General features: G+C 42.9%; 1 protein-coding gene across 6 annotated transcripts in view; it reads left to right on the plus strand.

Annotated features, from left to right (window-relative positions):
• LOC120316245 (AMME syndrome candidate gene 1 protein-like) overlaps positions 1 to 23,066 on the plus strand; it is an 87,034-nt gene that overhangs the window by 59,561 nt on the left and 4,407 nt on the right. The window contains exons 4-6 of one of the 6 annotated variants that reach the window (XR_005558898.1): positions 2,729 to 2,843; positions 6,557 to 6,715; positions 18,918 to 19,039. Coding sequence is in view for 1 of the 6 variants with exons in the window: in XM_039361600.1 (XP_039217534.1) it covers positions 2,729 to 2,843 (115 nt within the window). In the remaining 5 variants the exon portion in view is untranslated. Of the gene's footprint in view, positions 1 to 2,728; positions 2,844 to 6,556; positions 6,716 to 10,146; positions 10,177 to 18,917; positions 19,040 to 23,066 lie in introns of those variants that run through there. The other 5 variants (XR_005558901.1, XR_005558902.1, XR_005558900.1 and 2 more) reach the window with 5 other exon arrangements.

The following is a 23,066-nucleotide window of genomic DNA, read 5'->3' on the forward strand; positions in this document are numbered from 1 at the left end:
AAAACGTTGCTGTAATTGCTGTTCTTGTAGAAACAGGGCACAGTGTCCTTTTGTTTTGGCAGTGTCATGCAAACTAGCAAGCCAGTGTGTAACCGTTAGCTAGAAGGAATGTCAATGGTTCATGTGGTCACATCACATCCTGAAAAATATTACCTTGTACCGTCATATGTAAAAGGAGAGCAAGGAAAAAGGAAATAATGCTCGTAAAGCGCTGAGAAACAGGACTTGGTTCCTAAAGACATTTTGGAAATATTCTTTCCTGGGGATAATTTTGGTAGACCTTTGAAAAATTGAGTAAGGCTGTAAAGGTTATTCACATTTTTTTAAAAAAACGACCACAAATTGACTCTGGTATATATTGCACTGTACACGTGGCTGATTGAAAGGAGAAAGAAAATCAGAATGAACAAAAATTGGTAACTGTAATATGCATGGGGTTCTCTAGAAATCCAAGATTTAAAAAATGACTGGAAAACAAGCCCCTCTAGTCGTTTTGAATCTGATTAATCTGATTTCCAAATCTTTGGATCTTCAGTCATAGACAGTTCCCTCACATTATAAATTTTGCCTCCTATATTTTAAAACAAGCAATTAGTTCAGTTAGATTATTCCCTTTGCTTGCTTCCAGTGGCGATGGAGAATTGCTGTGCAGAAAACATTTATCCATCTCACGCTTTCTTAAGTTTGAGGAAGGAATGAGCTAAAGCAGATATTCAGAGTTCACCCTGATGCATATTAGAAATCAAATTTTGATTGTTTAAGATTTTTTAAAAAAAAATTTAAAGATTTGGTTCTTATTTATTGGCATCTGTCAAGTATTTTGCTTTAGGCAAACTGTCCAATGCAAAATACACTTGCATGCTGCTGGTCAAATTGTCAGGTAGATGTTGCAGCCTTGCTGAGGTTAAGCCATCCTTGTCCCAAAGGTGCTTTTTCCAAAGGGAACTGGACTTTGTTTTTTCCTTGAAAATGTTTTGTTTCTCATCCAAGAAGCTTCTTCAGTTCTGACTGAATGGTGGAAGATGGAAGGATTTATATTTCTTGCAGTCATCTGGTCATTAGCTCTCTTCCTGAGAGTCATTGAGGCCACTTGGAGGTTTAACTGTGCCCTCAGGGTCACCTAAATAGTGTAAATGGGTGTGGAACCTTCTTGGAACTGCTGAAAGGACTGTGTTGTAAACAGGATATAGGTGCTGTCATATCCCCCTCCCTTTGTTGAGAGAGAGCTGTTTCATTTTGACATAGATGGCCTCTTTGACCTCTCTTTCAAACCAGCGGTCCTCTCTGTCCAGAATGTGGATTTTGCTGTCTTCAAAAGAGTGACCTTTGTCTTTCAATAGACATTAAGCCATCCTTGCACGATTGACCAGCAAACGAGAAATTATTTGAAGCTCCTGGTATAGCATCTCCTGGACTTCCATCATGGAATAAATCCATGTCTCGATATCCAATGTTCTGTGAATATTCAGCAAGAATTAAACAGTCATCAAGTATTCAGTATTCAGTGTCACTTTTCAAACGAAAAACTCTATCTAGGAATAAACTGAATGCGCAGATTTTCTTAGTCTTTAAGTCTCCTTCACTCTCACAATGTTACGTTTCTCTGTTTCTTAAATATTTTCCCCATGTACTGGTTGCTTTAACAGTTGTCTCTATCTTTTACGTAATCAAAATTCTGTGGTTCAATTTTTAGTATATTACCAAGTTAGTTTTTCCAATAGGGATAGGATAATCTCAAGTTCATCATCTCCTCACTGGCTGACCGTTTTTAGGCCTTTGTCTTATAAGGGTTTGAGTTACATAATGTGTAAAATTTTAGCTGCCTAATGCAATTTTGTATATATGTTTTTTTTTAAAAAAATTGTAGCTTGTTGAACTTCAAAATATATGTATGGAAACAAGCACAATGTTTCATTCTTTACATTAAATGATTACATTGTGCATGACTAACCTATCTTTGAGATACTTCTATTGATTACATCCATGGTTCTCAACCTTTTCTTCATACAGACCCCTTTAAATACCTTTTGTGGCCACGGACCCCCAAGACTTAACTCAAGATTTAAATCATAACATTTTTTCAAATGTTTTTCAAATTTTCCAGGGGTCCATGCACCACAGGTTGAAAACCACTGGATTACATCAAGAAGTTTTCAAACATCCGAGACTTGTGTTTCGGTCAACAATGAAAGCTCCTGCATAACCCCATTTTTAATTGTTTTCCTACTTCCTACTTATGGTATTGATTTGCCCAGCAGCATGTCCTTTTCTGTAGCTGGTCTGTACATTGGTTGACTGGCTTGTGAACATGGATTTCCCCTTTTCTCAAGGTAAGGTTGGTGATGAGCAGCCTAAACAGCAGAATCTCTGATATTTGCATCCGTAGAGTTTCAGAGTAGGTCAGTAACACCCAAATTTAGACTCATTCAGCCACAGCGCGAGAGTGTCCTCAAATCAACCCTTGTGTGTCAGTCTTTGCACATCACAAAGTTCTGGTTGAGAATTAAGTGGGATGACTAGTAAGTAGGGAAGACCATAGAAGCAGCTCAAAACACTTTGGCAGAAAACTAGGGTACAGGTGTAATCATAGTTCTTGGAAGAAGACCAGTGTTGATCAGAAATAATCTGCCATCAATTCAGAACGTCGTTTGGCTTCCTTTGTTGACCGTAAGAGACTTCAGTATCTATTTCCTCTCATTATTGTGTGTGTTGTGTTCTTTCTCCACAGTGCCCTTAAAGATAGCAGGTTTCCCCCGATGACGAGGGATGAACTGCCGCGGCTTTTCTGCTCAGTGTCTCTGCTTACTAATTTTGAAGATGTTTGTGATTATTTGGATTGGGAGGTAAGGAACCTCTTTAACTTTTGCCTATTTCATGGAGTGACATTTCTCCATTCTGGTTACTGATTTCTATAGTCTGGAGCAGTGTTTCTCAACCTTGACCATTTTAAGGCATGTGGACTTCAGCTCCCAGAATTCCACAGCCAGCGTTGCTGGCTGTGGAATTCTGGGAGTTGAAGTCCACATGCCTTAAAATGGTCAAGGTTGAGAAACACTGCTCTAGAAATTGGTCTGAAACCTTGTTTCCAGTGAAAATGATCTCCAGAAGAACCAGACCATTAATGTCCAACGTCCAACCCAAAACTTGCCTCTTCTGCATCCGATGAACGTGTGATCACATTTTGATTTTCCTGTTGGCCACCCTTATTCGTTACTTTAGATTGCCCCAGTGAAAAAAATGAATTTTCAGTAGTGAATTCAGATTCGCGCTAGACTGCCAGGAGGAAGGGACATGAAATGGAACATTTATATGTATTAAAAACAAAAGTTTATGGGTTTTTTTTTTAAAAAAAAGGAACATAAAGATTCTAGACCAGCCTACTCACATATCTGCTATTTTATGCCAAGTGGGATATTTTTTTTCCCCCCATGAGAAATGGTGCAAGTCTGAACACAGACTTAACATTTCCCTGCAAGTAAAGTTTTAAAATAAACTTAGGTTGAATGAAACCGAAAAGAACCACGTAGCAAACTACTTTATCACTCCCATTTTCAACTCTGTTTGGAGCATAGCATAGTAGCTCCCACATGCTCATTTAGTTATTAAAAACCCTACTTGATGCTTTACAAATCTGAAAAATTTGCAGAGCAAAAGGAATTCTCAAAAACTATCCTCGCCAACAACAGGCATCTTAGTAATTTGCCTGTTTGCAACAGGCATCTTAGTAATTTCAACAATAGCGGGCATGTGACCATCCCAGAGTGCCACTCAAATTCCAGCATTCTACCTTGATCTCCATCACATAAGCTCTAAAGCAGAGCTATGGAGGTTTTGCAAGTGTGTGGACGTTTGATGTTTCCTCGTCAAACTGGTTTCAGAACTGTAGCGATCTGCCTTCACTTATAAGTTTGTACACGTGAGGACACTCTCCACAAAGGTCAGCTGAGCAAGAGTAGTTAGAATTGTAAAAGACCAGAGAAGTGTAGCCTTCACAAATCATTCCAAGTGGCATGAACAGCTAGTTGTCTAAGTCTCAATACCAAATGTCCTCAACCAGGACCTTTCAAGATTTGATGGAATTGGCAAACAAGTTTTATTCCATCCAGTATCCTTTAGAGCAGGGGTCCCCAACCTTAGCAACTTTCAGACCTGTGGACTTCAACTCCATGCTGGCTGGGGGATTCTGGGAGTTGAAGTCCACAGGTCTGAAAGTTGCCAAGGTTGGGGACCCCTGCTCTAGAAATTTGTGTGGGGCTAAATCTCAAAGACTATTTGGCCACCGTAGCCTGCCTTACACAACAGGGTTGGAACAACATCTGTCAAAGTTCCCAGATAGCACAAACATATTAGTTAAGTGCCCCAGAACTCAGCATTTTAGCAACTTGAGGAGGTTGAGAGTGATAGCATTAGGACACCATAAGTACTAGATTTTTTTTTGTTTATTTGTTTGCTTGTTTGTTGTTTAAAAAAGACAGAAGGAAACATTGGACTGTGCCCACAATAGAAGTAGATCTCTCTCTTCTCTTTTTAAGCTGCTGTAGTAGAATATACTACAGGATTTTTTTTCAGAGCTGGCAAATAATCACCCTCATAGCATTTTGCATGCAACTCTGTGAATTGGCTGCTCAGTCTGAATAACTCCTTACTCATGAATGGCCATTTGCTTGGTTTCTGAATCAGAATACGTCTAAGTCTAATACATCTAGAGCAGGGGTAGGCAACCTTAGCTCTTTTATGACTCGTGGACTTCAACTTCCAGAATTCCTGAGCCAGCATGAAGGAAACTTTGGTCCCTTCGTGACTCGTGGACTTCAACTTCCAGAATTCCTAAGCCAGCCATGCTGAAGGGAAAGGGAGAGGTTTCCAAGCTGAGCCATGCTGGCTCAGGAATTCTGGGAGTTGAAGTCCACAGTCCTAAAAGAGCCAAGGCTGCCTACCCCTGATCTAGAGATTATTTTAAACCCCCAGTCTGGTTACAGGAAATGCTAAGGAACTTCTCTTGGTGTTAGCTATGTCCCCTAATATTTGATAGTCATCGCATTGTGAATGATACAATGCAACGTGCTGTGAAGAGTGTTGCCTTTGCAAAACTGCATGCCTGAGGTATCCAAATACTCACAATGTGGCTTCAGGTCTGTCCAACATAGCTTTTCTCTCTGGGAATGTAGGGCTTAAATAAATAGAAGAGTATAAATTTAAGTCCAGCTCCTTGTGTGCAAAATCTAGGACTTCTCCATTCCATCGCCAACTGTCTATATGATGTATAACTCAGCAGCTGAATATCTCCTCGACACAGCAAAGGCCCATAGGTATTTATAGATGGCTGTGTAACAGACCCAGAAAGGAGTAGTAGCCTTTTTATATATTTATAATTCTAATGGTAGTTGACTGAACTATTTTTTGTTTGTTTTTGTTTTGTTTAGAGCACTTGCTTTTGGGGGGAAAATGTTTCTCTGGATTAAATCCTTGATATTCTCAATAAAGGGGGGGGAGGGAGAATTGACTATCCCATTGGGAACCTTGGGGTAAAACTACACATTACTTCCAATTGCAAAATAATAAAGCACTTTCCTTTAGCACCCACAGAAAACGTGATCCCCTTTTCTGCCCTACAAGCTTATTTCTCATTTTGAAACCCTGATATGGGGGTGGTGGAAACAAAACAAAAGAATACTTCCTGGGAAGAAAGGGGTACTAATGGGGCGTGAGTGGTACTTGAACATTGAGGTTGGGAACATGACAGCGTCTTCATTTGGCCTAGTTTTGTTGGATTTTTTTTAAAAAATGGAACACTAGATCTTGCAGGTTCACCATCAGTAGAATAATGGCATCATTTTTCCTCGCATATTGTTGATTAGAAATAAAAGCTAGATAACATCAGCAGAGAAGCTACTTGTCCTCACCCAGCAGTTCCAATTAAGACATCACCTTTGCTTAATTCTGCGTTCCTTGCCACTGCAAGAAAATAATGCAGAACTTAGAAGACCATTTTTGGTGGGTCCTTGATGCTCTCTGAGCTTGCTTGTTTTGGCACTGATGATATTACCTAGTTGGGCAAGGAGAAATCTGCAAGAAAACAACCAAGCTCAGAGAGCACCTCATGATGTTACCTAGTTGGGTCATGAAACGTCTGTCTCCCCCCCCCCAAAAAAATAAATAAATCCCAACCACACTCAGAGAGCACCAAGGACCCCGCAGTTCAACCCTGGGCTACAAATATTCTCTTCTGCCAATGCCATTTTTTTTTTTAGTAATTAAAGCTGGGGAGCTGAGACAGGAACCAAGCTGAGTCGTCATCTTCTCACTGTCCCAGGGGGATACATCATTTTTAAAGCCTTGGTTTTCTAAATGAGAATTTAGGCTTTCAGTTTGACTTGGAAGGGTACTTTCCATATATATATATATATTTCCCATTACCTTTATCTCATGGCTCCTTAGATCGCCTTAGACAGGCGAGTAAGATTTTATTGAAATGTTGGATCCTTAAAAGAATAATGCGTCACTGTATTTGGCCCCTTACAGTGAGACCGCTTATGTCATCCGTGTTTCTTTTAAGGGAGACGGCAGTTATGCAATGTGAATGGCAAAAAGTCATTTCAAGATGGCTAGAATATGACCTAAAGAGAGAATGTGGTTCTTCCACCTGGTATAACTGCTCATTTCCAGATCATCCCGAAAAGGCCATCCGCCCGGTTAGGAGACCTTACTTCTGTAGGTAGGCTATTGATGATCTTGTGGGAGCTAATCCAGCAATTTGCTAACGAATGCCAAATCAAAGCCTTTCCAAATTCCAAACGTTCTCCAGAGCCCGCCGTGCTCCGGCGGTTGCTCAGCCTGATCTTGCTGGGGGAGGAGGGGATACCCGCGGTCTTCTGCTCAAGGGTCTCTCAGCTGGCTCCGAGTGGTCTTTTTCTCCCAAGGAGAAGGAATTTCGAAGAGAGGGACGAGTGAATTGGCTGCCATTAGCTCCCACCTGGTTTTTCAAATTGCTGCCATTTTTTTTTCACCTGTTGTTGAAGTATACTTTGCACGTTTCTCTAGCCACTTGCCCCGAGGGTCGCCTGGGATCGTAGCGTGCAAACGCAGGCCTTCCATTTTGTCCATTCATCCTTCCATTAGCATGGCTCTGTGTGACTTGCTCTGCTCATCAGCTTACGCTGCCTGGGGCTTTTTTATAAGGACAGGGGGCACATGGTTGACTCCTCTAGCAAGAATTCCCCAGGACTTGTCTCACACACTTTGTCAGGGTGCATATAGAGGAGGCTCATGGCAGATGAAAGTGGCAGTGATCCATAGAAGGCATAATTTTGACCTCCCCTCTGTATCTAAGCCAGGGGTCTTCAAACTTGGCCCTTTTATGACTTGTGGACTTCAACTCCCAGAATTCCTCAGCCAGTGTGCCTGGCTGAGGAATTCTGGGAGTTGAAGTCCACAAGTCATTAATGGGCCCAAGTTCGAAGACCCCTGATCTAAGCACTTTTCGTTGGCCGTTGCATTGCACACATTTTCCATGCACAAGACCCTGAGTTGAGTTACCAGAGCAACTAGCATCTCCAAACACATCTGAAATCTTGGAAAGCCACCCACAGCTTGTTTAGACAGAATCAAGCCACTACATGTATTTGCTTTCTTTCTGTAGGTCGTTTTTCAGCTACTGCAACTATATATTTTTGAATCAGCTGCTATTTTTCTCCAGATGACCTTGTCTCAGAGAACGGGGCTGTTTTCCGTAGAGCCAAATGTTGACCTTGTACATTTCCATAGGGAATAGCATCCATAGGGACCCCTCTCTGATTTTCTTCCTTTTTCCTGAGGGTACAAAATGTCAGTTTCCCCCCAGTAGTGTCCCTCCCTGGATTAACAAGTAGCCCTCTTTTGTCACAGAAGCTGTCTCTTCTCAAGCATATGAAATGTACATGTGTATGTAAGAAAGACGGTAGAGAATTACTCATTTCTCCCTTACATTAATAACCTGACATGTTTGGCTTAGCTGGATAGTACATGCATGGATCCCACAACTCTCTGACTTTCTGCCTAATTAATTTTGCTCTGACTGTTGCTAGGATGGGCAACGAAACAGCTCAAGATTAACATAGTTTGGTCCAGGTGCCATGATCCAACCTTTAGACACCTTGGCCTGGATGATTGAGGTTTCATTGATATGCATGGATTAGGCCAGGAGTAGGCAACCTTGGCTCTTTTATGACTCGTGGACGTCAACTCCCAGAATTCCTGAGCCAGCACAGCTGGCTCAGGAATTCTGGGAGTTGACGTCCACGAGTCATAAAAGAGCCAAGGTTGCCTACCCCTGGATTGGGCTGTTGCTTGAGTGCTTGAATGTATGAGATGACAAATCTAAACTAATGGAATGGAGACTTCTACTCATTCTGAGTGTGAATTTTAGGAACGTTTCTCCCCCCCCCACCCACCCACCCACCTAAAATATCAAACAGGCAGTTTCGACTTACGACCATTCCATTTGAAGTTACAACAGCACTGAAACAAAGTGACTTTAACAACAGGTCCTCACACAAATGTTGCAACGTCCCCCTAGCTACAGTAGTGGCCAAAATTGTGGCAACCTTTTGGGAAAAGTGTATTTTTGAGGTTTGATGGCTAATAACACCACTTTTTTTGGGGGGGGGAGTAGTACCATAAAATTATATATCAATGGAAAGATAATTTAATCAAGAATGTAATGCAACATAGTTTGTTCAATTATCGGTACTGTATTCTATGAAAAGTTATAGCCAAATAACCGGAAAAAGGAAGCACCACTTGCTTAGGTTGATATCAGGTAGCTTTCCTTCATCCGATTGTAGCCAATGAGCATGAGTGTTTAGAGAGCCAATCAGGTGTCATCTTGTTTTGGCCATGAGCCAATCAGGTCACAGTAGGATCCAGTTCTTGATGTCACGTATTGAAGCTGAGAGGAGGACATTTGTCAGTGTGTTATGTGATCGCTATCCAGTTGGTTGGATTTTTGGGTGTTCTTTCATTTAGTGAGCTTGTAAAACGTCATAAATTAAAGTCATGGTGCAAAGAGTTGACTGGTTGCCCAGAAAGCGATGTAAAATAGTCTTATTAAGTGAACAAGGCTACAGTTATAAAGAAATTAGAAGAAAAATGGGTGGAAACTTAACCAAAGGTGGCATTTCTACTGTACACGTTTCCCAAAAGGTTTCCACAATTTTGGCCACTACTGTATATGATCAAAATTTGGGCGCTTGGCGACCAGGATTTATTTACGAACGTCGCAGCCTCCCAAGGTCACATGATCATCGGTTGCAGCTGGCCTTCCGACAAGCAAAGTCAAAGCGGTAAGCCAGATTCACTTAATGACCCAGGCCAAAAAAAAAGGTCATAAAATTGGGTCTGGCTCACTTAATGACTGCCCCATTCAGGGATGGAAGTTCCAGCCCCAATTGTGGTCGTAAGCCGAGAACTACCCATGTTGTAAATATTAAGTTCTGAAAATGAGAGGCGGGTGGGCGTCGTGAGTAAAAGCACCCAGCTAGAAACCAGGAAACTGAGAGATCTAATCCTGTCTTAACCGTGAAGACAACTGGGCGACCTTGGCTCACAGTTTTCATTCTCAGTTCAAGGAAGAAGACGATGGTGGCAAACCACTTCTGAAAATGTGGCCAGGCAGTTGTCAGGAGTCAAGATTGTCTCTGAGATCCTAATGTCTAAATATGTGTTTTGGGATAATAATATATTTCAGTTTTAAGTTTTAAACCTTTAATGATAATATTGTTTAAACCTGTGTTTTGAAGGGATTATAATTTGTTTATTTCAGTGAGGGGATTCTAATAAATTTGTGTTTCGAAGGGAGTATAATTTGTTTAAGTTTCAAGTAATGCTTAAATTTGGTTTTTAAATATTATTATTAATATTTCTAAGAGAAAATAATTTGCTTAATTAAATGTCTAGATTTGTTTAGGAAAGAAAGTAATGCTTAAATCTGTGTTTTTGGAGAAAGTTTATATAGAATGATGATTGTATTTAGATTTGTTTAGGATTTAAAAGTGTTTCAAGCTTTTAAATATTATTATTAATATTTTTAAGAGAAAATAATTTGTTTAACTAAATGTGTCTAGATTTGTTTAGGATTTTTAAGTTTTTTTTTTTTTTTTTTTTGGATAGGTGAGAAGATGATGAAGATTGAAGGAAATATGTATTTACTTTAAGTTTTCTAAGAGTATTCAGTTTTAATGGTACAACAAAGGTTTATATGTTTATCTTTTTGTATTAGGATAAAGAAAGAGGGAGAAATTAGATTTTACATTATAGCTATAGATATTCAAGAAAGTAATGTTTAAATTTGCGTTTTTGGAGGGAGTTTATATAGAATGATGATTGTATTTAAATTTGTTTAGGTTTTAAAAGTGTTTTAAGTTTTTTTCTCAATTAAGCCTGTACTCAGCTCTGGGAAGTCTAGGGGAGGGTTTGGGAGGTTGGGGAGGAGGGGGTGAGGTAGGTGTCAGAATCCAATTATATTTCATCTTTAATTATCAAACATAGAAACTCCCAATTCTGCCTTCTCTGGATTCTGCCATAAGAGGGAGAAAAGGGGGAGAGCAAAGGGGCTTTATGGCCCTCACTTCCTTCAGCACACTTCAAAGGACTGAATGTGTGTTTATTGTGGCCTCTAAGCTTTAACATATCAAAGAAGAGTAATTGCCTTTCATGTAGTTATCTGAAGTCTCCATCCAGACGGAAGAAGAAAGGGGATGGAATTGTGATACTTGAAACTATCACTGGAAGGGGGGTTGATTGGGTGGGACTACTGGGGAACCCCTTAAAACCTTGAATGGGAGAGCTTGAACCCCAAGTCCTGTCTAGCATGCCTGCAACCATTTTCTCTTAATAAAGGATTCCTGTTGGAAGAGCTATTCCAAGAGTTCTGTCTTCTTAAGATGCAAAGTGGGGTGGGTCCTTACATTAGACAGGACTTGCAAAATTAATCCACCTGGAAGGTAGACCCTTGCCGGGGGATTTTGCAAAAATTTACCATGTCAGACAACGAAGCAAGAGAGGGAGAAAACTCCCTGGAAAGAGAGCCGCTGACCCAGTTGGAACCTTGCCAGATGTTGGGATCCGAGAGGCCAGATTTCTCAGAAGAAGAAGTGGTGGAGACACAGGACCACAAGCCTAGCTGGTCGATGGGCGTTGGAAAGAAAAGCGAGTGGGGAAAGGAATCAAGAAAAGTGACCCTGAGACGGGGGACCAAGCAACCAGAATGGAAGCAGGAGATGGAGAAATCCCTGCACGCAAGTGAAGAGGGAGGAAGCTGTATGCCGTACTCAGACTGGATCCTAGAGAGAGCTATTGACCTGATGAAGAGAACTCTCAGCTCCCTAGGAGAGGAGATTCCTGAGCCCTACGCCCGCCCCAGTTCCTGGAGCCACAAAGGGAGAGACACCGAGGGGGACGTGGAACCTGCAACCCCAGGGACATTTACTGATCCAGGAGCTCCCACCCCCTACCGGACCACAGATGGAAATCTGGACGGAAGACACTACCACCCACAATGGAGGCACCGATCCATTCCAAGACGTCCACCGTTGGAGGTGAAATTCAAAGGGGAGCCAACACGCTTGGGGTTTTTCCTAACCCAAGTCCTCAGCTACATGGAGGAATATGGGCAGGACATCCCCAGCGACAAAGCCCGCATCCGGATCGTGCAATCTGCCCTGGATGGACCAGCTGCAGATTGGGTGGTGAACCTGCATGACTCCAATGCCCCAGAACTCAGTAACTTCAACCGTTTCATGTCCTCGTTGAGAAGACGATTTGAAGACCCCCTGGCTGATCGCAAAGCCCGTGAAAGAATAACAACGATGAGGCAGGGCAAACGCCCAGTGGCTGAGTATACACAAGAATTCCGAGCCATTGCCAGCAAACTGAATTGGCCAGAAGACATCCTCCTTGGCCGTTTCAAAGACGGACTAAACTATGATCTATATGATGCTTGCCTGCCCCGAGGAGACCCACATCGACTTGAGGAATGGTACGTCTTGGCAGAGGAAGCAGAGATCGACATATTGAAGAGGCATCGCCGAGGAAAACAATGGAGCCGCCCCCCGCCTGAGCTGACACACCAACCGGTGAAATCATCGGATACAGCCAAGAAGCAGATGGGGTGTTTCAAGTGCGGAAGAGAAGGGCATCGAGCTGTAGAATGCCGCTCAAAGGCCCCCCAGCACAACCCAGACAGATCCCCAATCAACAAACCCAGAGGGTATTCAGCTAAGCCAAAAGAAACAGCCATGAAAATGATGGAAATTGCAGAAAACCCCACCTCTGCTCACCAAGGGGAAAGAACTCCAGCCTACACCACAGGGACGGTGGATGCCTCAGATGACAGCTCGGAAGGCGAACCCCTGGTAAGTGGACGCATCACACCCATCTTCAAAACAGTGACTATATTAATCCCCCCCATGCCCGAAGCTGTGAAGGTGAAAGCCTTAATAGACTCTGGCTGCACCCGCTGCCTCATTAGCCCAACACTAGTGGGGAATCTGGGCATCCCATCCAGGAGACTGGAACAACCAATCTCATTTGGCCAGCTAGATGGATCCATAGCAGGGGGGGTGCCAGCTACCCTAGCCACTCTGCCAATACACCTCTCCCTGGGCAACCATGAAGAGGACTTAACGTTTGTGGTGACCCCAGGTATGGAATGCCCAATGATTCTAGGGATGGAATGGTTGAAAAAATGGAACCCCTGGGTAAATTGGAGGACGACAGAAATCAAATTCCCGAAGGGGGACCCTATGGACTTAAAACCCCAAGGGAGGCTACCAGAATCAAGAATAGAAAAAGCATCCATAGGAGAGGAAAAAAGATTAACAGAAATACCAGAGGAATATAGGGACCTTGCTGAAGTCTTCAGTGAGGAGAGGGCGAATGAGCTTCCCCCCCACCGACCCACAGACTGTACCATTGAATTCAAGCCTGGGGCAAAACTCCCGAAACCCAGATTATACTCCATGAGCCCAAAGGAGAAGGAGGAAATGGAAAGATTTATAAAAAAAAACCTGGAGAGAGGTTTCATTGAACCAGCTAAGCCTAAAGTGGCTGCCCCGGTCCTTTTTAGAGAGAAGAAGGATGGCTCTTTACGTTTATGCGTGGATTATAGGGCCCTGAACACAATCAGTGAAAGCAACCTATACCCGCTGCCCCTCATGAAAGACATGCTGTCACACCTATCGAAAGGGAAAATTTTTTCTAAACTAGACTTAAGGGAAGCTTACTATCGCGTGAGAATCAAGGAAGGGGACGAATGGAAGACTGCATTTAACTGCCCCATGGGGTGCTATCAATTCAAAGTCTTGCCATTTGGATTACAAGGGGGCCCTGCAGTCTTTATGCAATTAATCAATGACGTTCTAAGGGAGCACCTGTTTAAGGGGGTCCTTGTTTACTTGGACGACATTCTTATCTTTACCGAAACAAAAGAAGAACACGTCAAACTTGTCAGAGCGGTTTTAAAGAAGCTGCGAGCCGCTCACCTATATGCCAAACTCTCAAAATGCGAATTCCACCAGGAAAGGATAGACTACCTAGGCTATCGCATATCCCCACAGGGCATTGAAATGGACCCAGAGAAGGTCAGAGCAGTATTAGAATGGGCACCACCCCGCACAAGAAAGCAACTACAAAGTTTCCTGGGCTTTGCAAATTTTTACCGCCAATTCATCCCCTCATTTGCACAGATAGCCTTGCCCCTCACCAACTTACTAAAAACGAAGGGAACATCCTCAGTAAAACCTAGCCAGCCACTAACATGGACAATGGAGTGCCAAGCAGCGTTTGAGAGACTAAAGAGACTTTTTTCTGCCGAACCAGTACTAAGGCACCCAGATATGGACAAGCCCTTCATAATACAGGCAGATGCAAGTGATGTGGCAGTGGGGGCTGTGCTATTACAAGAAAATGATGATGCAGTATTGCAACCCTGTGCATATACATCTAAGAAACTCACGGAAACAGAACAGCGCTGGCCCGTATGGGAGAAGGAGGCTTATGGGATACGTTGGGCATTACTCACGTGGCGACAGTTCCTGGAAGGCAACAAAATCCCCTTCCAGGTGTGGACTGATCACAAAAATTTAGAAGCCCTGAAAACTTCCAGGAAACTCAATCCCAAACAAGCCCGCTGGTCCCAGCATTTTCACCAATTCCAATTTAAGCTCAAACATTTACCAGGAAGAAAGAACTTCCTGGCAGATGCACTATCTCGCATGCCCCAATATAACAGCGCACGAACCACAGACTCTAGACCAATAATGGCAGAATCACAACTGGCAGCGCCAGTAACCACAAGAACCCAAGCCAAAATAAAACCACAACTGGACAGCCAAACTGGGATTGAATTCAGAAAAAGTTTGGAAACAGATGATTGGTTCCAGAAAAACAAACATGTGTGCACAATGAGAGACGGATTGCCTTGGGTAGGGGAAAAGTTATATATACCAACAACTCAAAGACTAACTTTCATGCAACTTTGCCATGACACAAAATCAGCAGGGCATTTTGGATTTGTAAAAACTTTACACTTAATTAAACGGCAATTTTGGTGGCCATCAATAAAAAAGGACATAGAAAGTTATGTTGCCAGCTGCCCAACCTGTGCATCAGCAAAGAGGTTGCAAGGGAAATCGCCAGGGCTGTTACAACCAGTGGCAAGTCCCTCAGCCCCCTGGAGGGAAATAGCCATGGATTTTATAGTGGAATTGCCTGAAAGCAATGGGAATACTGTTATCTGGACAGTCACGGACCTATTTTCCAAACAGGTGCACTTTATCCCTTGCCAAAAAATTCCCACTGCAAAGGCCTTAGCAAAACTTTTTATCCAGCACATTTACAGATTGCACGGGGCACCCCAACGCATCATCTCTGATAGGGGAGTGCAATTTACGTCTACATTTTGGAAGGAATTTTTATCCCTCTTAGGGACCACTCAGGGACTGACATCTAGCCATCACCCTCAGACAGATGGACAAGCGGAACGCTGCCAGTCGGTACTTGAGCAATATTTGAGATGTTTTTTAAATTTCCAACAGAGTGATTGGACGGACTTACTTCCTTTTGCAGAAGTTGCCTACAATAATGCAGTCCACTCCAGCACAGGCTACACTCCTTTTCAAATAGCCAACGGCCAAAGTTTCAACCCTATGCCAGAGTTAACCCCAAAAGAACCAACGATCCCTTCACTGAAAGAATGGATGGAAAACCTACAAAACACCTGGCCAATAGTCAGAAAATCACTAGATGAAGCTAGGCGGGCATACAAAGCACAAGCCGATAAAAAAAGGGTTGAGCCTACACCATTCATTATAGGAGAAATGGTGTACTTATCTACAAAATACCTAAAGTCCCTACAGCCCTGTAAAAAACTTGGACCAAAATATATAGGACCTTTTCCAATTAAAAGAATCATAAATCCAGTAACAGTAGAATTAGAATTACCCAAAAACCTCAGGCAAATACACCCAATTTTTCATTGCAGCTTGCTGAAAAGAGAGCATCAGTCACCTCTACGGCCAAAAATCCCCCCCCCACCACCTCCAATCATGGTGGAGGGGGAACAACACTTCGAAATAAAAGAGATCCTTGACTCTAGGAGATATCGTGGAACAACTCAGTACCTAGTTGCCTGGAAACACCTCCCTGCCTCACAAAATGAGTGGGTCCATAAACGTCACGTCAGAGCCCCGAAGCTATTGAAGAAGTTTCACACAGAGTATCCTAACAAGCCTAACTAAATTTTTTACTTGTGTTTTCTTTCAGGTGGATCTCTCTTATTGTTAAGAGGGGCCGGATGTCAGAATCCAATTATATTTCATCTTTAATTATCAAACATAGAAACTCCCAATTCTGCCTTCTCTGGATTCTGCCATAAGAGGGAGAAAAGGGGGAGAGCAAAGGGGCTTTATGGCCCTCACTTCCTTCAGCACACTTCAAAGGACTGAATGTGTGTTTATTGTGGCCTCTAAGCTTTAACATATCAAAGAAGAGTAATTGCCTTTCATGTAGTTATCTGAAGTCTCCATCCAGACGGAAGAAGAAAGGGGATGGAATTGTGATACTTGAAACTATCACTGGAAGGGGGGTTGATTGGGTGGGACTACTGGGGAACCCCTTAAAACCTTGAATGGGAGAGCTTGAACCCCAAGTCCTGTCTAGCATGCCTGCAACCATTTTCTCTTAATAAAGGATTCCTGTTGGAAGAGCTATTCCAAGAGTTCTGTCTTCTTAAGATGCAAAGTGGGGTGGGTCCTTACAGTAGGGTTGGGGGGGTATGGGAAGGGGATTTGTTTTTGTAAAAATTTAAAAATTTTCAATTAAAAAAAAAAAAAAAAAAGATTGTCTCTGAGATCCTGAGTACTCTCTGAGCTTGGTGGGGGTTTTTTGCAGACGTTTCATTGCCCAACTAGGTAACATTTTTGATGATGATGACGACGACGACGACAACGCCCTGAAGACATTATCTGGTTGGGTAATGAAACGTCTGCAAAGAAACCACCAAGCTTAGAGAGCACCAAGAAACCCACAGTTCAGTTCTGAGCTGCAAATAGAGGCTAAAACATATGAAGGCTAAAACATATGAAGAATGATTGCAGGCATTAGGTATGTCTAGTCTAGTGAAAAAGGGGAGACGTGATTCCAGTATTTGAAGAAGAGGGGGTCAAACTATTCTCCAAAGCACTAGAAGGCAAGACAAGAACCAATGGATCAAAACTAACCAAGGAGAGATGCAACCTAGAACTAAGGAGAAATTTCCTAATGCTGAGAACAATCAACCAATGGAACCGCTTGCCTCCTGAAGTCATGGGTGCTCCATCACTGGAGGCTTTTAAAAAGAGACTGGACAGCCACTTGTCTGAAATGGTATAGGGCAGTGGTTCTCAACCTTTTTAATGCCGCGACCCCCAGCTGGTCGTAAGTCGAGGACTACTCAACTGGTGCAGCACCGTTTGCAGAATGGGACTTTTGGCGGGCTCAGCAGGGCAGAGACAGCCTGGACAATTCCTATTGGCTTTTGAAAGCCAATAGAATTAGACTCTATTCAAGAGAGTCTGTTCTACTGGCTTTCAAAAGCCAATAGAATAAAAGGGAGTAGCACAGCTAAGGAAAAGGGGGGAAAAATGGTGGACTGCGTTGTTTGGCGACCCCCGTGAAATGGTCGTTCGACCCCAAATGGGGTCCCGACCCACAGGTTGAGAACCACTGGGGTAGGGTCTCCTGCTCAAGCAGAGTATTGGACTGGAAGACCTCCCTGGTCCCTGCCAACTCTAAATATTCTCTTCTGTTGGTATCTAGATTGACTGGAAGGGGCACACACTCAAAGTTACAAAATTCAGAAAAGGATTGTCTTGCACGTACACTTCTTGCTCCCCCCGGATGAGCTCCCTGGTGTTTTCTGTTTAAAAACCACAAACATATTCTCTCATCACAAACAGCGCGGATAATTGGCTGGAGAGCTCGGAGGTGTTGACAAGGAGTTAGCGTATAGAAAATTATATTTTATTGGGAAGCTTTTAAAAATCATTGGAATTTTTATCAGTGGTGTCAGACCTTTTAAGCTAAAGCAAAATCACACTTGGCAGCTGTGGGCAAACGCTTATTTGAACACGATTTATGTGAGGTCCCTATTGAATTTATTTATTTATTTAACCCACAGTTCTTAACTGAGGCCTGTAGATATGTAGAGCAAATTGCATGGTGGCAAAAATCGCAGCTTATCTCCTCGAGGGAGACTCCGCGTGAGACGGTTCCTAAGAAAAGAGAGTGAGGAAGAGAGCTAGGCTCTGGATAAATTTCTAAAGGGAAAAATGAGAGATTGAAAGAGGTGATTAGGGCAAAGAGAGGGCTCCCATTTTAATCTCATCTTTCCTTCAAATCACATAAAGCAATCAGAATGGCCCAGACAAATATAGTTTATTTTTTATCATGACTTAGGAAAATAGTAAAAGATGTTGCTGGGGGGGGAAAAATAATGAAGATTTGCGCATCTTTCAGCTGAAAATCACACGCTTTCACTTAGGTTTTTTTTTTTTTTTTAACTTGTGTGTCTTCTGATGAATGAACCTCCACACCCAGAATTTTCAACAGAGCCCTTCCTGGCTTGAGAATTCTGGAAGTTGAAGTCCATATACCTGGAGGGCATCCCAATTTAGAAAAACTGCCCTAAATTTAGAGGGAGCAATGGCTCAGTGGTTAAAAACGCTGAGCTTGTTGGCTGGAAAGTTGACAGCCCGGGTTTGAGACCCGAACAATATGTGATGGAGTGAGCTCCCGACCCCGCCTCAGCTCCTGCCCGCCTACCAGTTCAAAAGCATGCAAATGCGAGTAGATCAATAGGTGCCATTTTGATGGGAAGGTATTGGTGCTCCGTAACGTCATCCTTGCCACATGACTGCAAAAATGTCTTTGGACAACACTTGGCTAAGAAACGGAGAAGAGCATGGCCACTAGAATTGACACAATTGGACAGGGGAAACCTTTACCTTTCTTTTACCTGCTCTAAATTTGTGTTGTTGTTTTGTATCCCACTGTTATTATTTCTACAAATATTATACCCTGCATTTCTGTTAAGAGAGTAAGGAGGAAGGAGAGGACAGGGTTATGAAAAACTGTAAAAGGGAGGGGGGGAAATGAAGGCAAAAGTATAAATCATGATCCTGGGGACAACAGGTAGTTCAGGGCTGAGAAAATACTTACAAAGTTAACCAGGCAGAGTTCCTTAAAAATGGGGAAATGGCTGCCTATATATGGTTGTGCGTCCTAAATCCTTTTTCGCCCACGATGAGCCTGCTATATGGGTACATCAGCAAGAACATGACCTGGCTTTAAGCATGCATTTATTTAATTCATTTAAGACTCATTGACACCGTTCTTCTTTGCAGTCTTCCTCATGAGGCGCGTTGCTCCTGTGTGCATGCATCTAATTGGCTGAAATCGGCATGAATTGAACCTTTTTGGGATGGGAAGTGCTGCTGAACAGATCCACAGCCTTGTGGGGTCCTGGGTTGGTTTGTTTTGACTTTCTTTTTTTCCTTCGTGCCTCGTATTTATCAGTTGCCAAATCATTTCAGCAACAACACTGGGAATCTCAGATAGAGTTGGCACAGTGCTAGAAATTGTGTTGGGAATAGTGGTCTATAAGAGTGAAGGTCTTATAAACCAGGGGTCTGCAACCTTGACAACTTTAAGACTTGTGGACTTCAACTCCCAGAATTCCTCAGCCAGCAAAGCTGGCTGAGGAATTCTGGGAGCTGAAGTCCACAAGTCTTAAAGTTGTCAAGGTTGCAGACCCCTGGTATAGGGTTTCTTGCTTGAGCAGGAGGTTGTAAGGAAGATCCCTTCCAATTCTGTTATTCTGTAATTCTCTATCATGTCTGCAGCTAACTTTTCCCAAGGTTGTCTGGCTACAGTGAAAATCTCCCTGCTGTCATTGTGCCCTTCTGGAAACAGACACGGGTGCTTTAATAAGTTGCCTATATTACATTCCTCTATATTCTGAAGCACCTCTTTCCAACTGATTCCAAAGATCTGCAGAGATCTTTCCTCTATTCTTTTGGCAGAAGCTATCCCCCTGGCTAATACTGCGGTCCTGGTTTTTCACTGGTGGAGATGATCAAAGTAAGGGAATCAGACTTTTCTCTCAGAGGTGTTTGAAAGGCATTGGCTAACATTTTCAGCATCAGTAAATGATTGCCCTTCCATCGGAAAAATTGGGACACCAACAAGGGGACATTATTGTGTTTTGACATCCAAAGACGTTGTCCCTTTGATCTACAGGAGCATGACTCTCTCCATTGTCCCAAAGATTCCTCTTCAAGAGCCAACTGGACTTTCTTTGTTTTTCCTTGAAGATGTTTCGCTTGTCATCCAAGAAGCTTCTTCAGCTCTGAAATGAGAAGTGAAACGTCTTCAAGGGGAAAAAAACCCAAGAAAGTCCAGTTTCCTTGGGACAGCCATGACTTGGATGACTGAGGACCTCCGTAGACATCTCCATTGTAGTTTGTAAGCTTACCCCCCCCCCTTTCTATGTTCCACCCACCTTGAAAGTAGACATGGCATTCTCCGTGTTTAGGAAAAAAAATAAATGTTTCAGCTCTCATCAAAAGACTCAAAAGCAGGGTTGAGGGTCTTAACTACAAAGGACCTGATGTCGCTTTTGCCTTGAATGAAGAGCTCTTGAGTGTGTTCTGAGTTTTTTTTTAAAGCGTTTTTCACTCTTTGTTTGAAGATCAGCGAAGTCTGAGCAGCAAAAAGGCATAGTTTTCCAACAGAATAAGGTTGGGTTTTGTGTGACTTTTATAGCAAGATGACCCTGCCCTCTCAGTTGTGAGATAGAGCATTAGTTACACAGTCTTTTTTTGTATTCTAATTGGAAAAAAATGACAAGCCATTTTATATTGGGGGGGGGGAATTAAGAGCATGTAGACAGGAATAATTTTATAGTCATCAGCCTCTCCTGATTCTCTTGCATATTTCTCTCTCTCTTCTCTTCTCTTCCCTCCCTCCCTCCCTCCCTCCCTCCCTCCCTCCCTCCCTCCCTCCCTCCCCTCTCCTCTCTCTCTCTCTCTCTCTCTCTCTCTCTCTCTTTCCACCTAGAGACAGTTCATCAAATTTGTTGGTCAAAGCGCAGCTTCTAAGGCAGTGTTTCTCAACCTTGACCATTTTAAGGCATGTGGACTTCAACTCCCAGAATTCCACAGCCAGCATTGCTGGCTGTGGAATTCTGGGAGTTGAAGTCCACAGGCCTTAAAATGGTCAAGGTTGAGAAACACTGTTCTAAGGGAAGGGAATAGTTTCTGGCAGGACCCCCTTAATCTGTACTGGATAGATAATGATTGACAGAGGGATTTTAATAATTATTAGAATCCCTGCCTGCTGTTTTCACATTTTGTCCTTCAAACATCTGTAAAAAGTCCGTTATCTGTCACAAGAACAAAGAGTACTTAGTACAGACAGTCCTCGGCGTACAACCACAATTGAGCCCATCACTTCTGTCGCTAAGAGAGACATCTGTTAAGTGAATTTTGCCCATTTTACAGCCTTTCTTGTCACGGTGGCTAAATAAATCACTGCAGTTTTGAAGTAGTCACCTGGTTGTTAGTTGAATCTGGCTTCCCCGTTGACTTAGCTTGACCAAAGGGCACAAAAAAGGATCACGTGACCTCAGGACATTGCAACTGTCCTAAATACATGTCAGTTGCCGTTTTTGACTGTCCGTGGAGGTTCTCATTCACGCAGGGAATGGGGTCCCAAAGGTGCTTTTATTTTTAAAGACGAGATTTTTTTCTTTAAGGCTTTTTGCTTCTCAGCCAAGAAGCTTCTTCAGTTCTGAACGCTTGAATGCCTTAAGGAAAAATCAGGAAGTCCAGTTGCCTTTAAAATAAGACATTATTTCTGGATATTGTTTGAATGCAGCCTTTCTGTGCGGTTTAGGCGACTAGCAAGATCCCTTCTTTCTGCCTGAATCTGTGAAACGGCTAAGATTATTATTAGAAATCCATTTCTTTGTACAACTCATCCCTTTTTTTTGTGGAAACAAAGCGACTACAGAGATGAGAGCCTTAGGAGAGCCATCCTCTAGCTGTGGAAATATCTCTTCCTTTCTTGGTTCATCTATCGCAGTGGTTCTCAACCTTTTTAATGCCGCGACCCCCAACCGGTTGTAAGTCGAGGACTACTCAACCGGTCGTAAGTCGAGGACTACTCAACTGGTGCAGCACCGTTTGCAGAATGGGACTTTTGGTGGGCTCAGCAGGGCAGAGACTGCCTGGACAATTCCTATTGGCTTTTGAAAGCCAATAGAATTAGACACTATTCAAGAGAGTCTATTCTCTTTCAAAAGCCAATAGAATCAAAGGGAGTAGCACAGCTAAGGAAAAGGGGGAAAAAATGGCGGACTGCGTTGTTTGGCGACCCCCGTGAAATGGTCGTTCGACCCCAAATGGGGTCCCGACCCACAGGTTGAGAACCATGGATCTATCGCAAGGTTATTTTTAAAGAAAGCAAGTCAAGACCATCCTTTTCCAGAATAGCCATCCGTTCTAGATTAGTAATATTTTAGACTACTCAGGGAGTAGTCATTCATTTAGTGACTGTTCAGAGTTACAACGGCGCTGAAAAAAGTGACTTACGACTATTTTTCACACTTATTGGCCATTGTGGCATCCCCATGGTCATGTGATCACAATTCAGAGACTTGACTCGTATTTATGACGGTCGCAGCGTCCCTGGTGGGTCACGTGATCCCCTTTTGCGACCATCCGTCAAGCAACGTCCGTGGAGAAGCCAGATTCACTTAAACAGTAAAATGGGGCAGAATTCACTTAGCGAATGTCTCGCTTGGCAACAGAAATGTTGGGTTCAATTGTGGTCGTAAGTCGAGGACTACCCGTGTTTAGTTTATGCAGCCCAACTCTCTTTCCCTAGCATTTAACGCTGCCCTTAGCGTCTCCGCACCAAGTTTCCAGCACTACAAAACAGATGTAGCTTGTTTCAGAGCAGTGTGCAAAACTCAGTCCAGCTTTTTTATTGACTCTATGGGTAGCCTGTTTTTAAAATATTACAATACAAGGTTAAGTTTGAAAACAGCCAAGAAGGGAAAAGGGGGGCAAGGAAGTAAGAAACAAAAGAAAAGAGTCCTTGTAGCAATTTAAATATATATGTATATATATATATTTATTGCCAGTTTGATCTTGTGCTTGGAAGCATCAGGCTAGAAGTTGGGAGACTGTTGAGTTCTAGTCCTGCCTTGGGCATGAAGCCAGCTGGATGCCTTTAAGCCAGTCACTCTCTCTCAGCCCTAGGAAGGAGGCAATGGCAAGCCACTTCTGAAAGTCCTTGGCAAGGAAACTGCAGGGGCTTGGTCCAGCCAGGCATTCGAAGTCAAAAGGCACAAAACAAACAGATATTTTTCCTTGCAGTTCATATATCCTGGTAGAACAAGATTCTCCAAAGCACCTTGAGAGCAAGGCAGAAAGTAACCGGTGGAAGCGTAACAAAGAGAGAAGCAACCTAGAACTAAGGAGAAAGTT

Source organism: Crotalus tigris, unplaced genomic scaffold (genome assembly GCF_016545835.1).
Source record: "Crotalus tigris isolate CLP2741 ecotype Arizona unplaced genomic scaffold, ASM1654583v1 scf7180000019309.743544, whole genome shotgun sequence".
NCBI classification, from domain to species: Eukaryota; Metazoa; Chordata; class Lepidosauria; order Squamata; family Viperidae; genus Crotalus; species Crotalus tigris.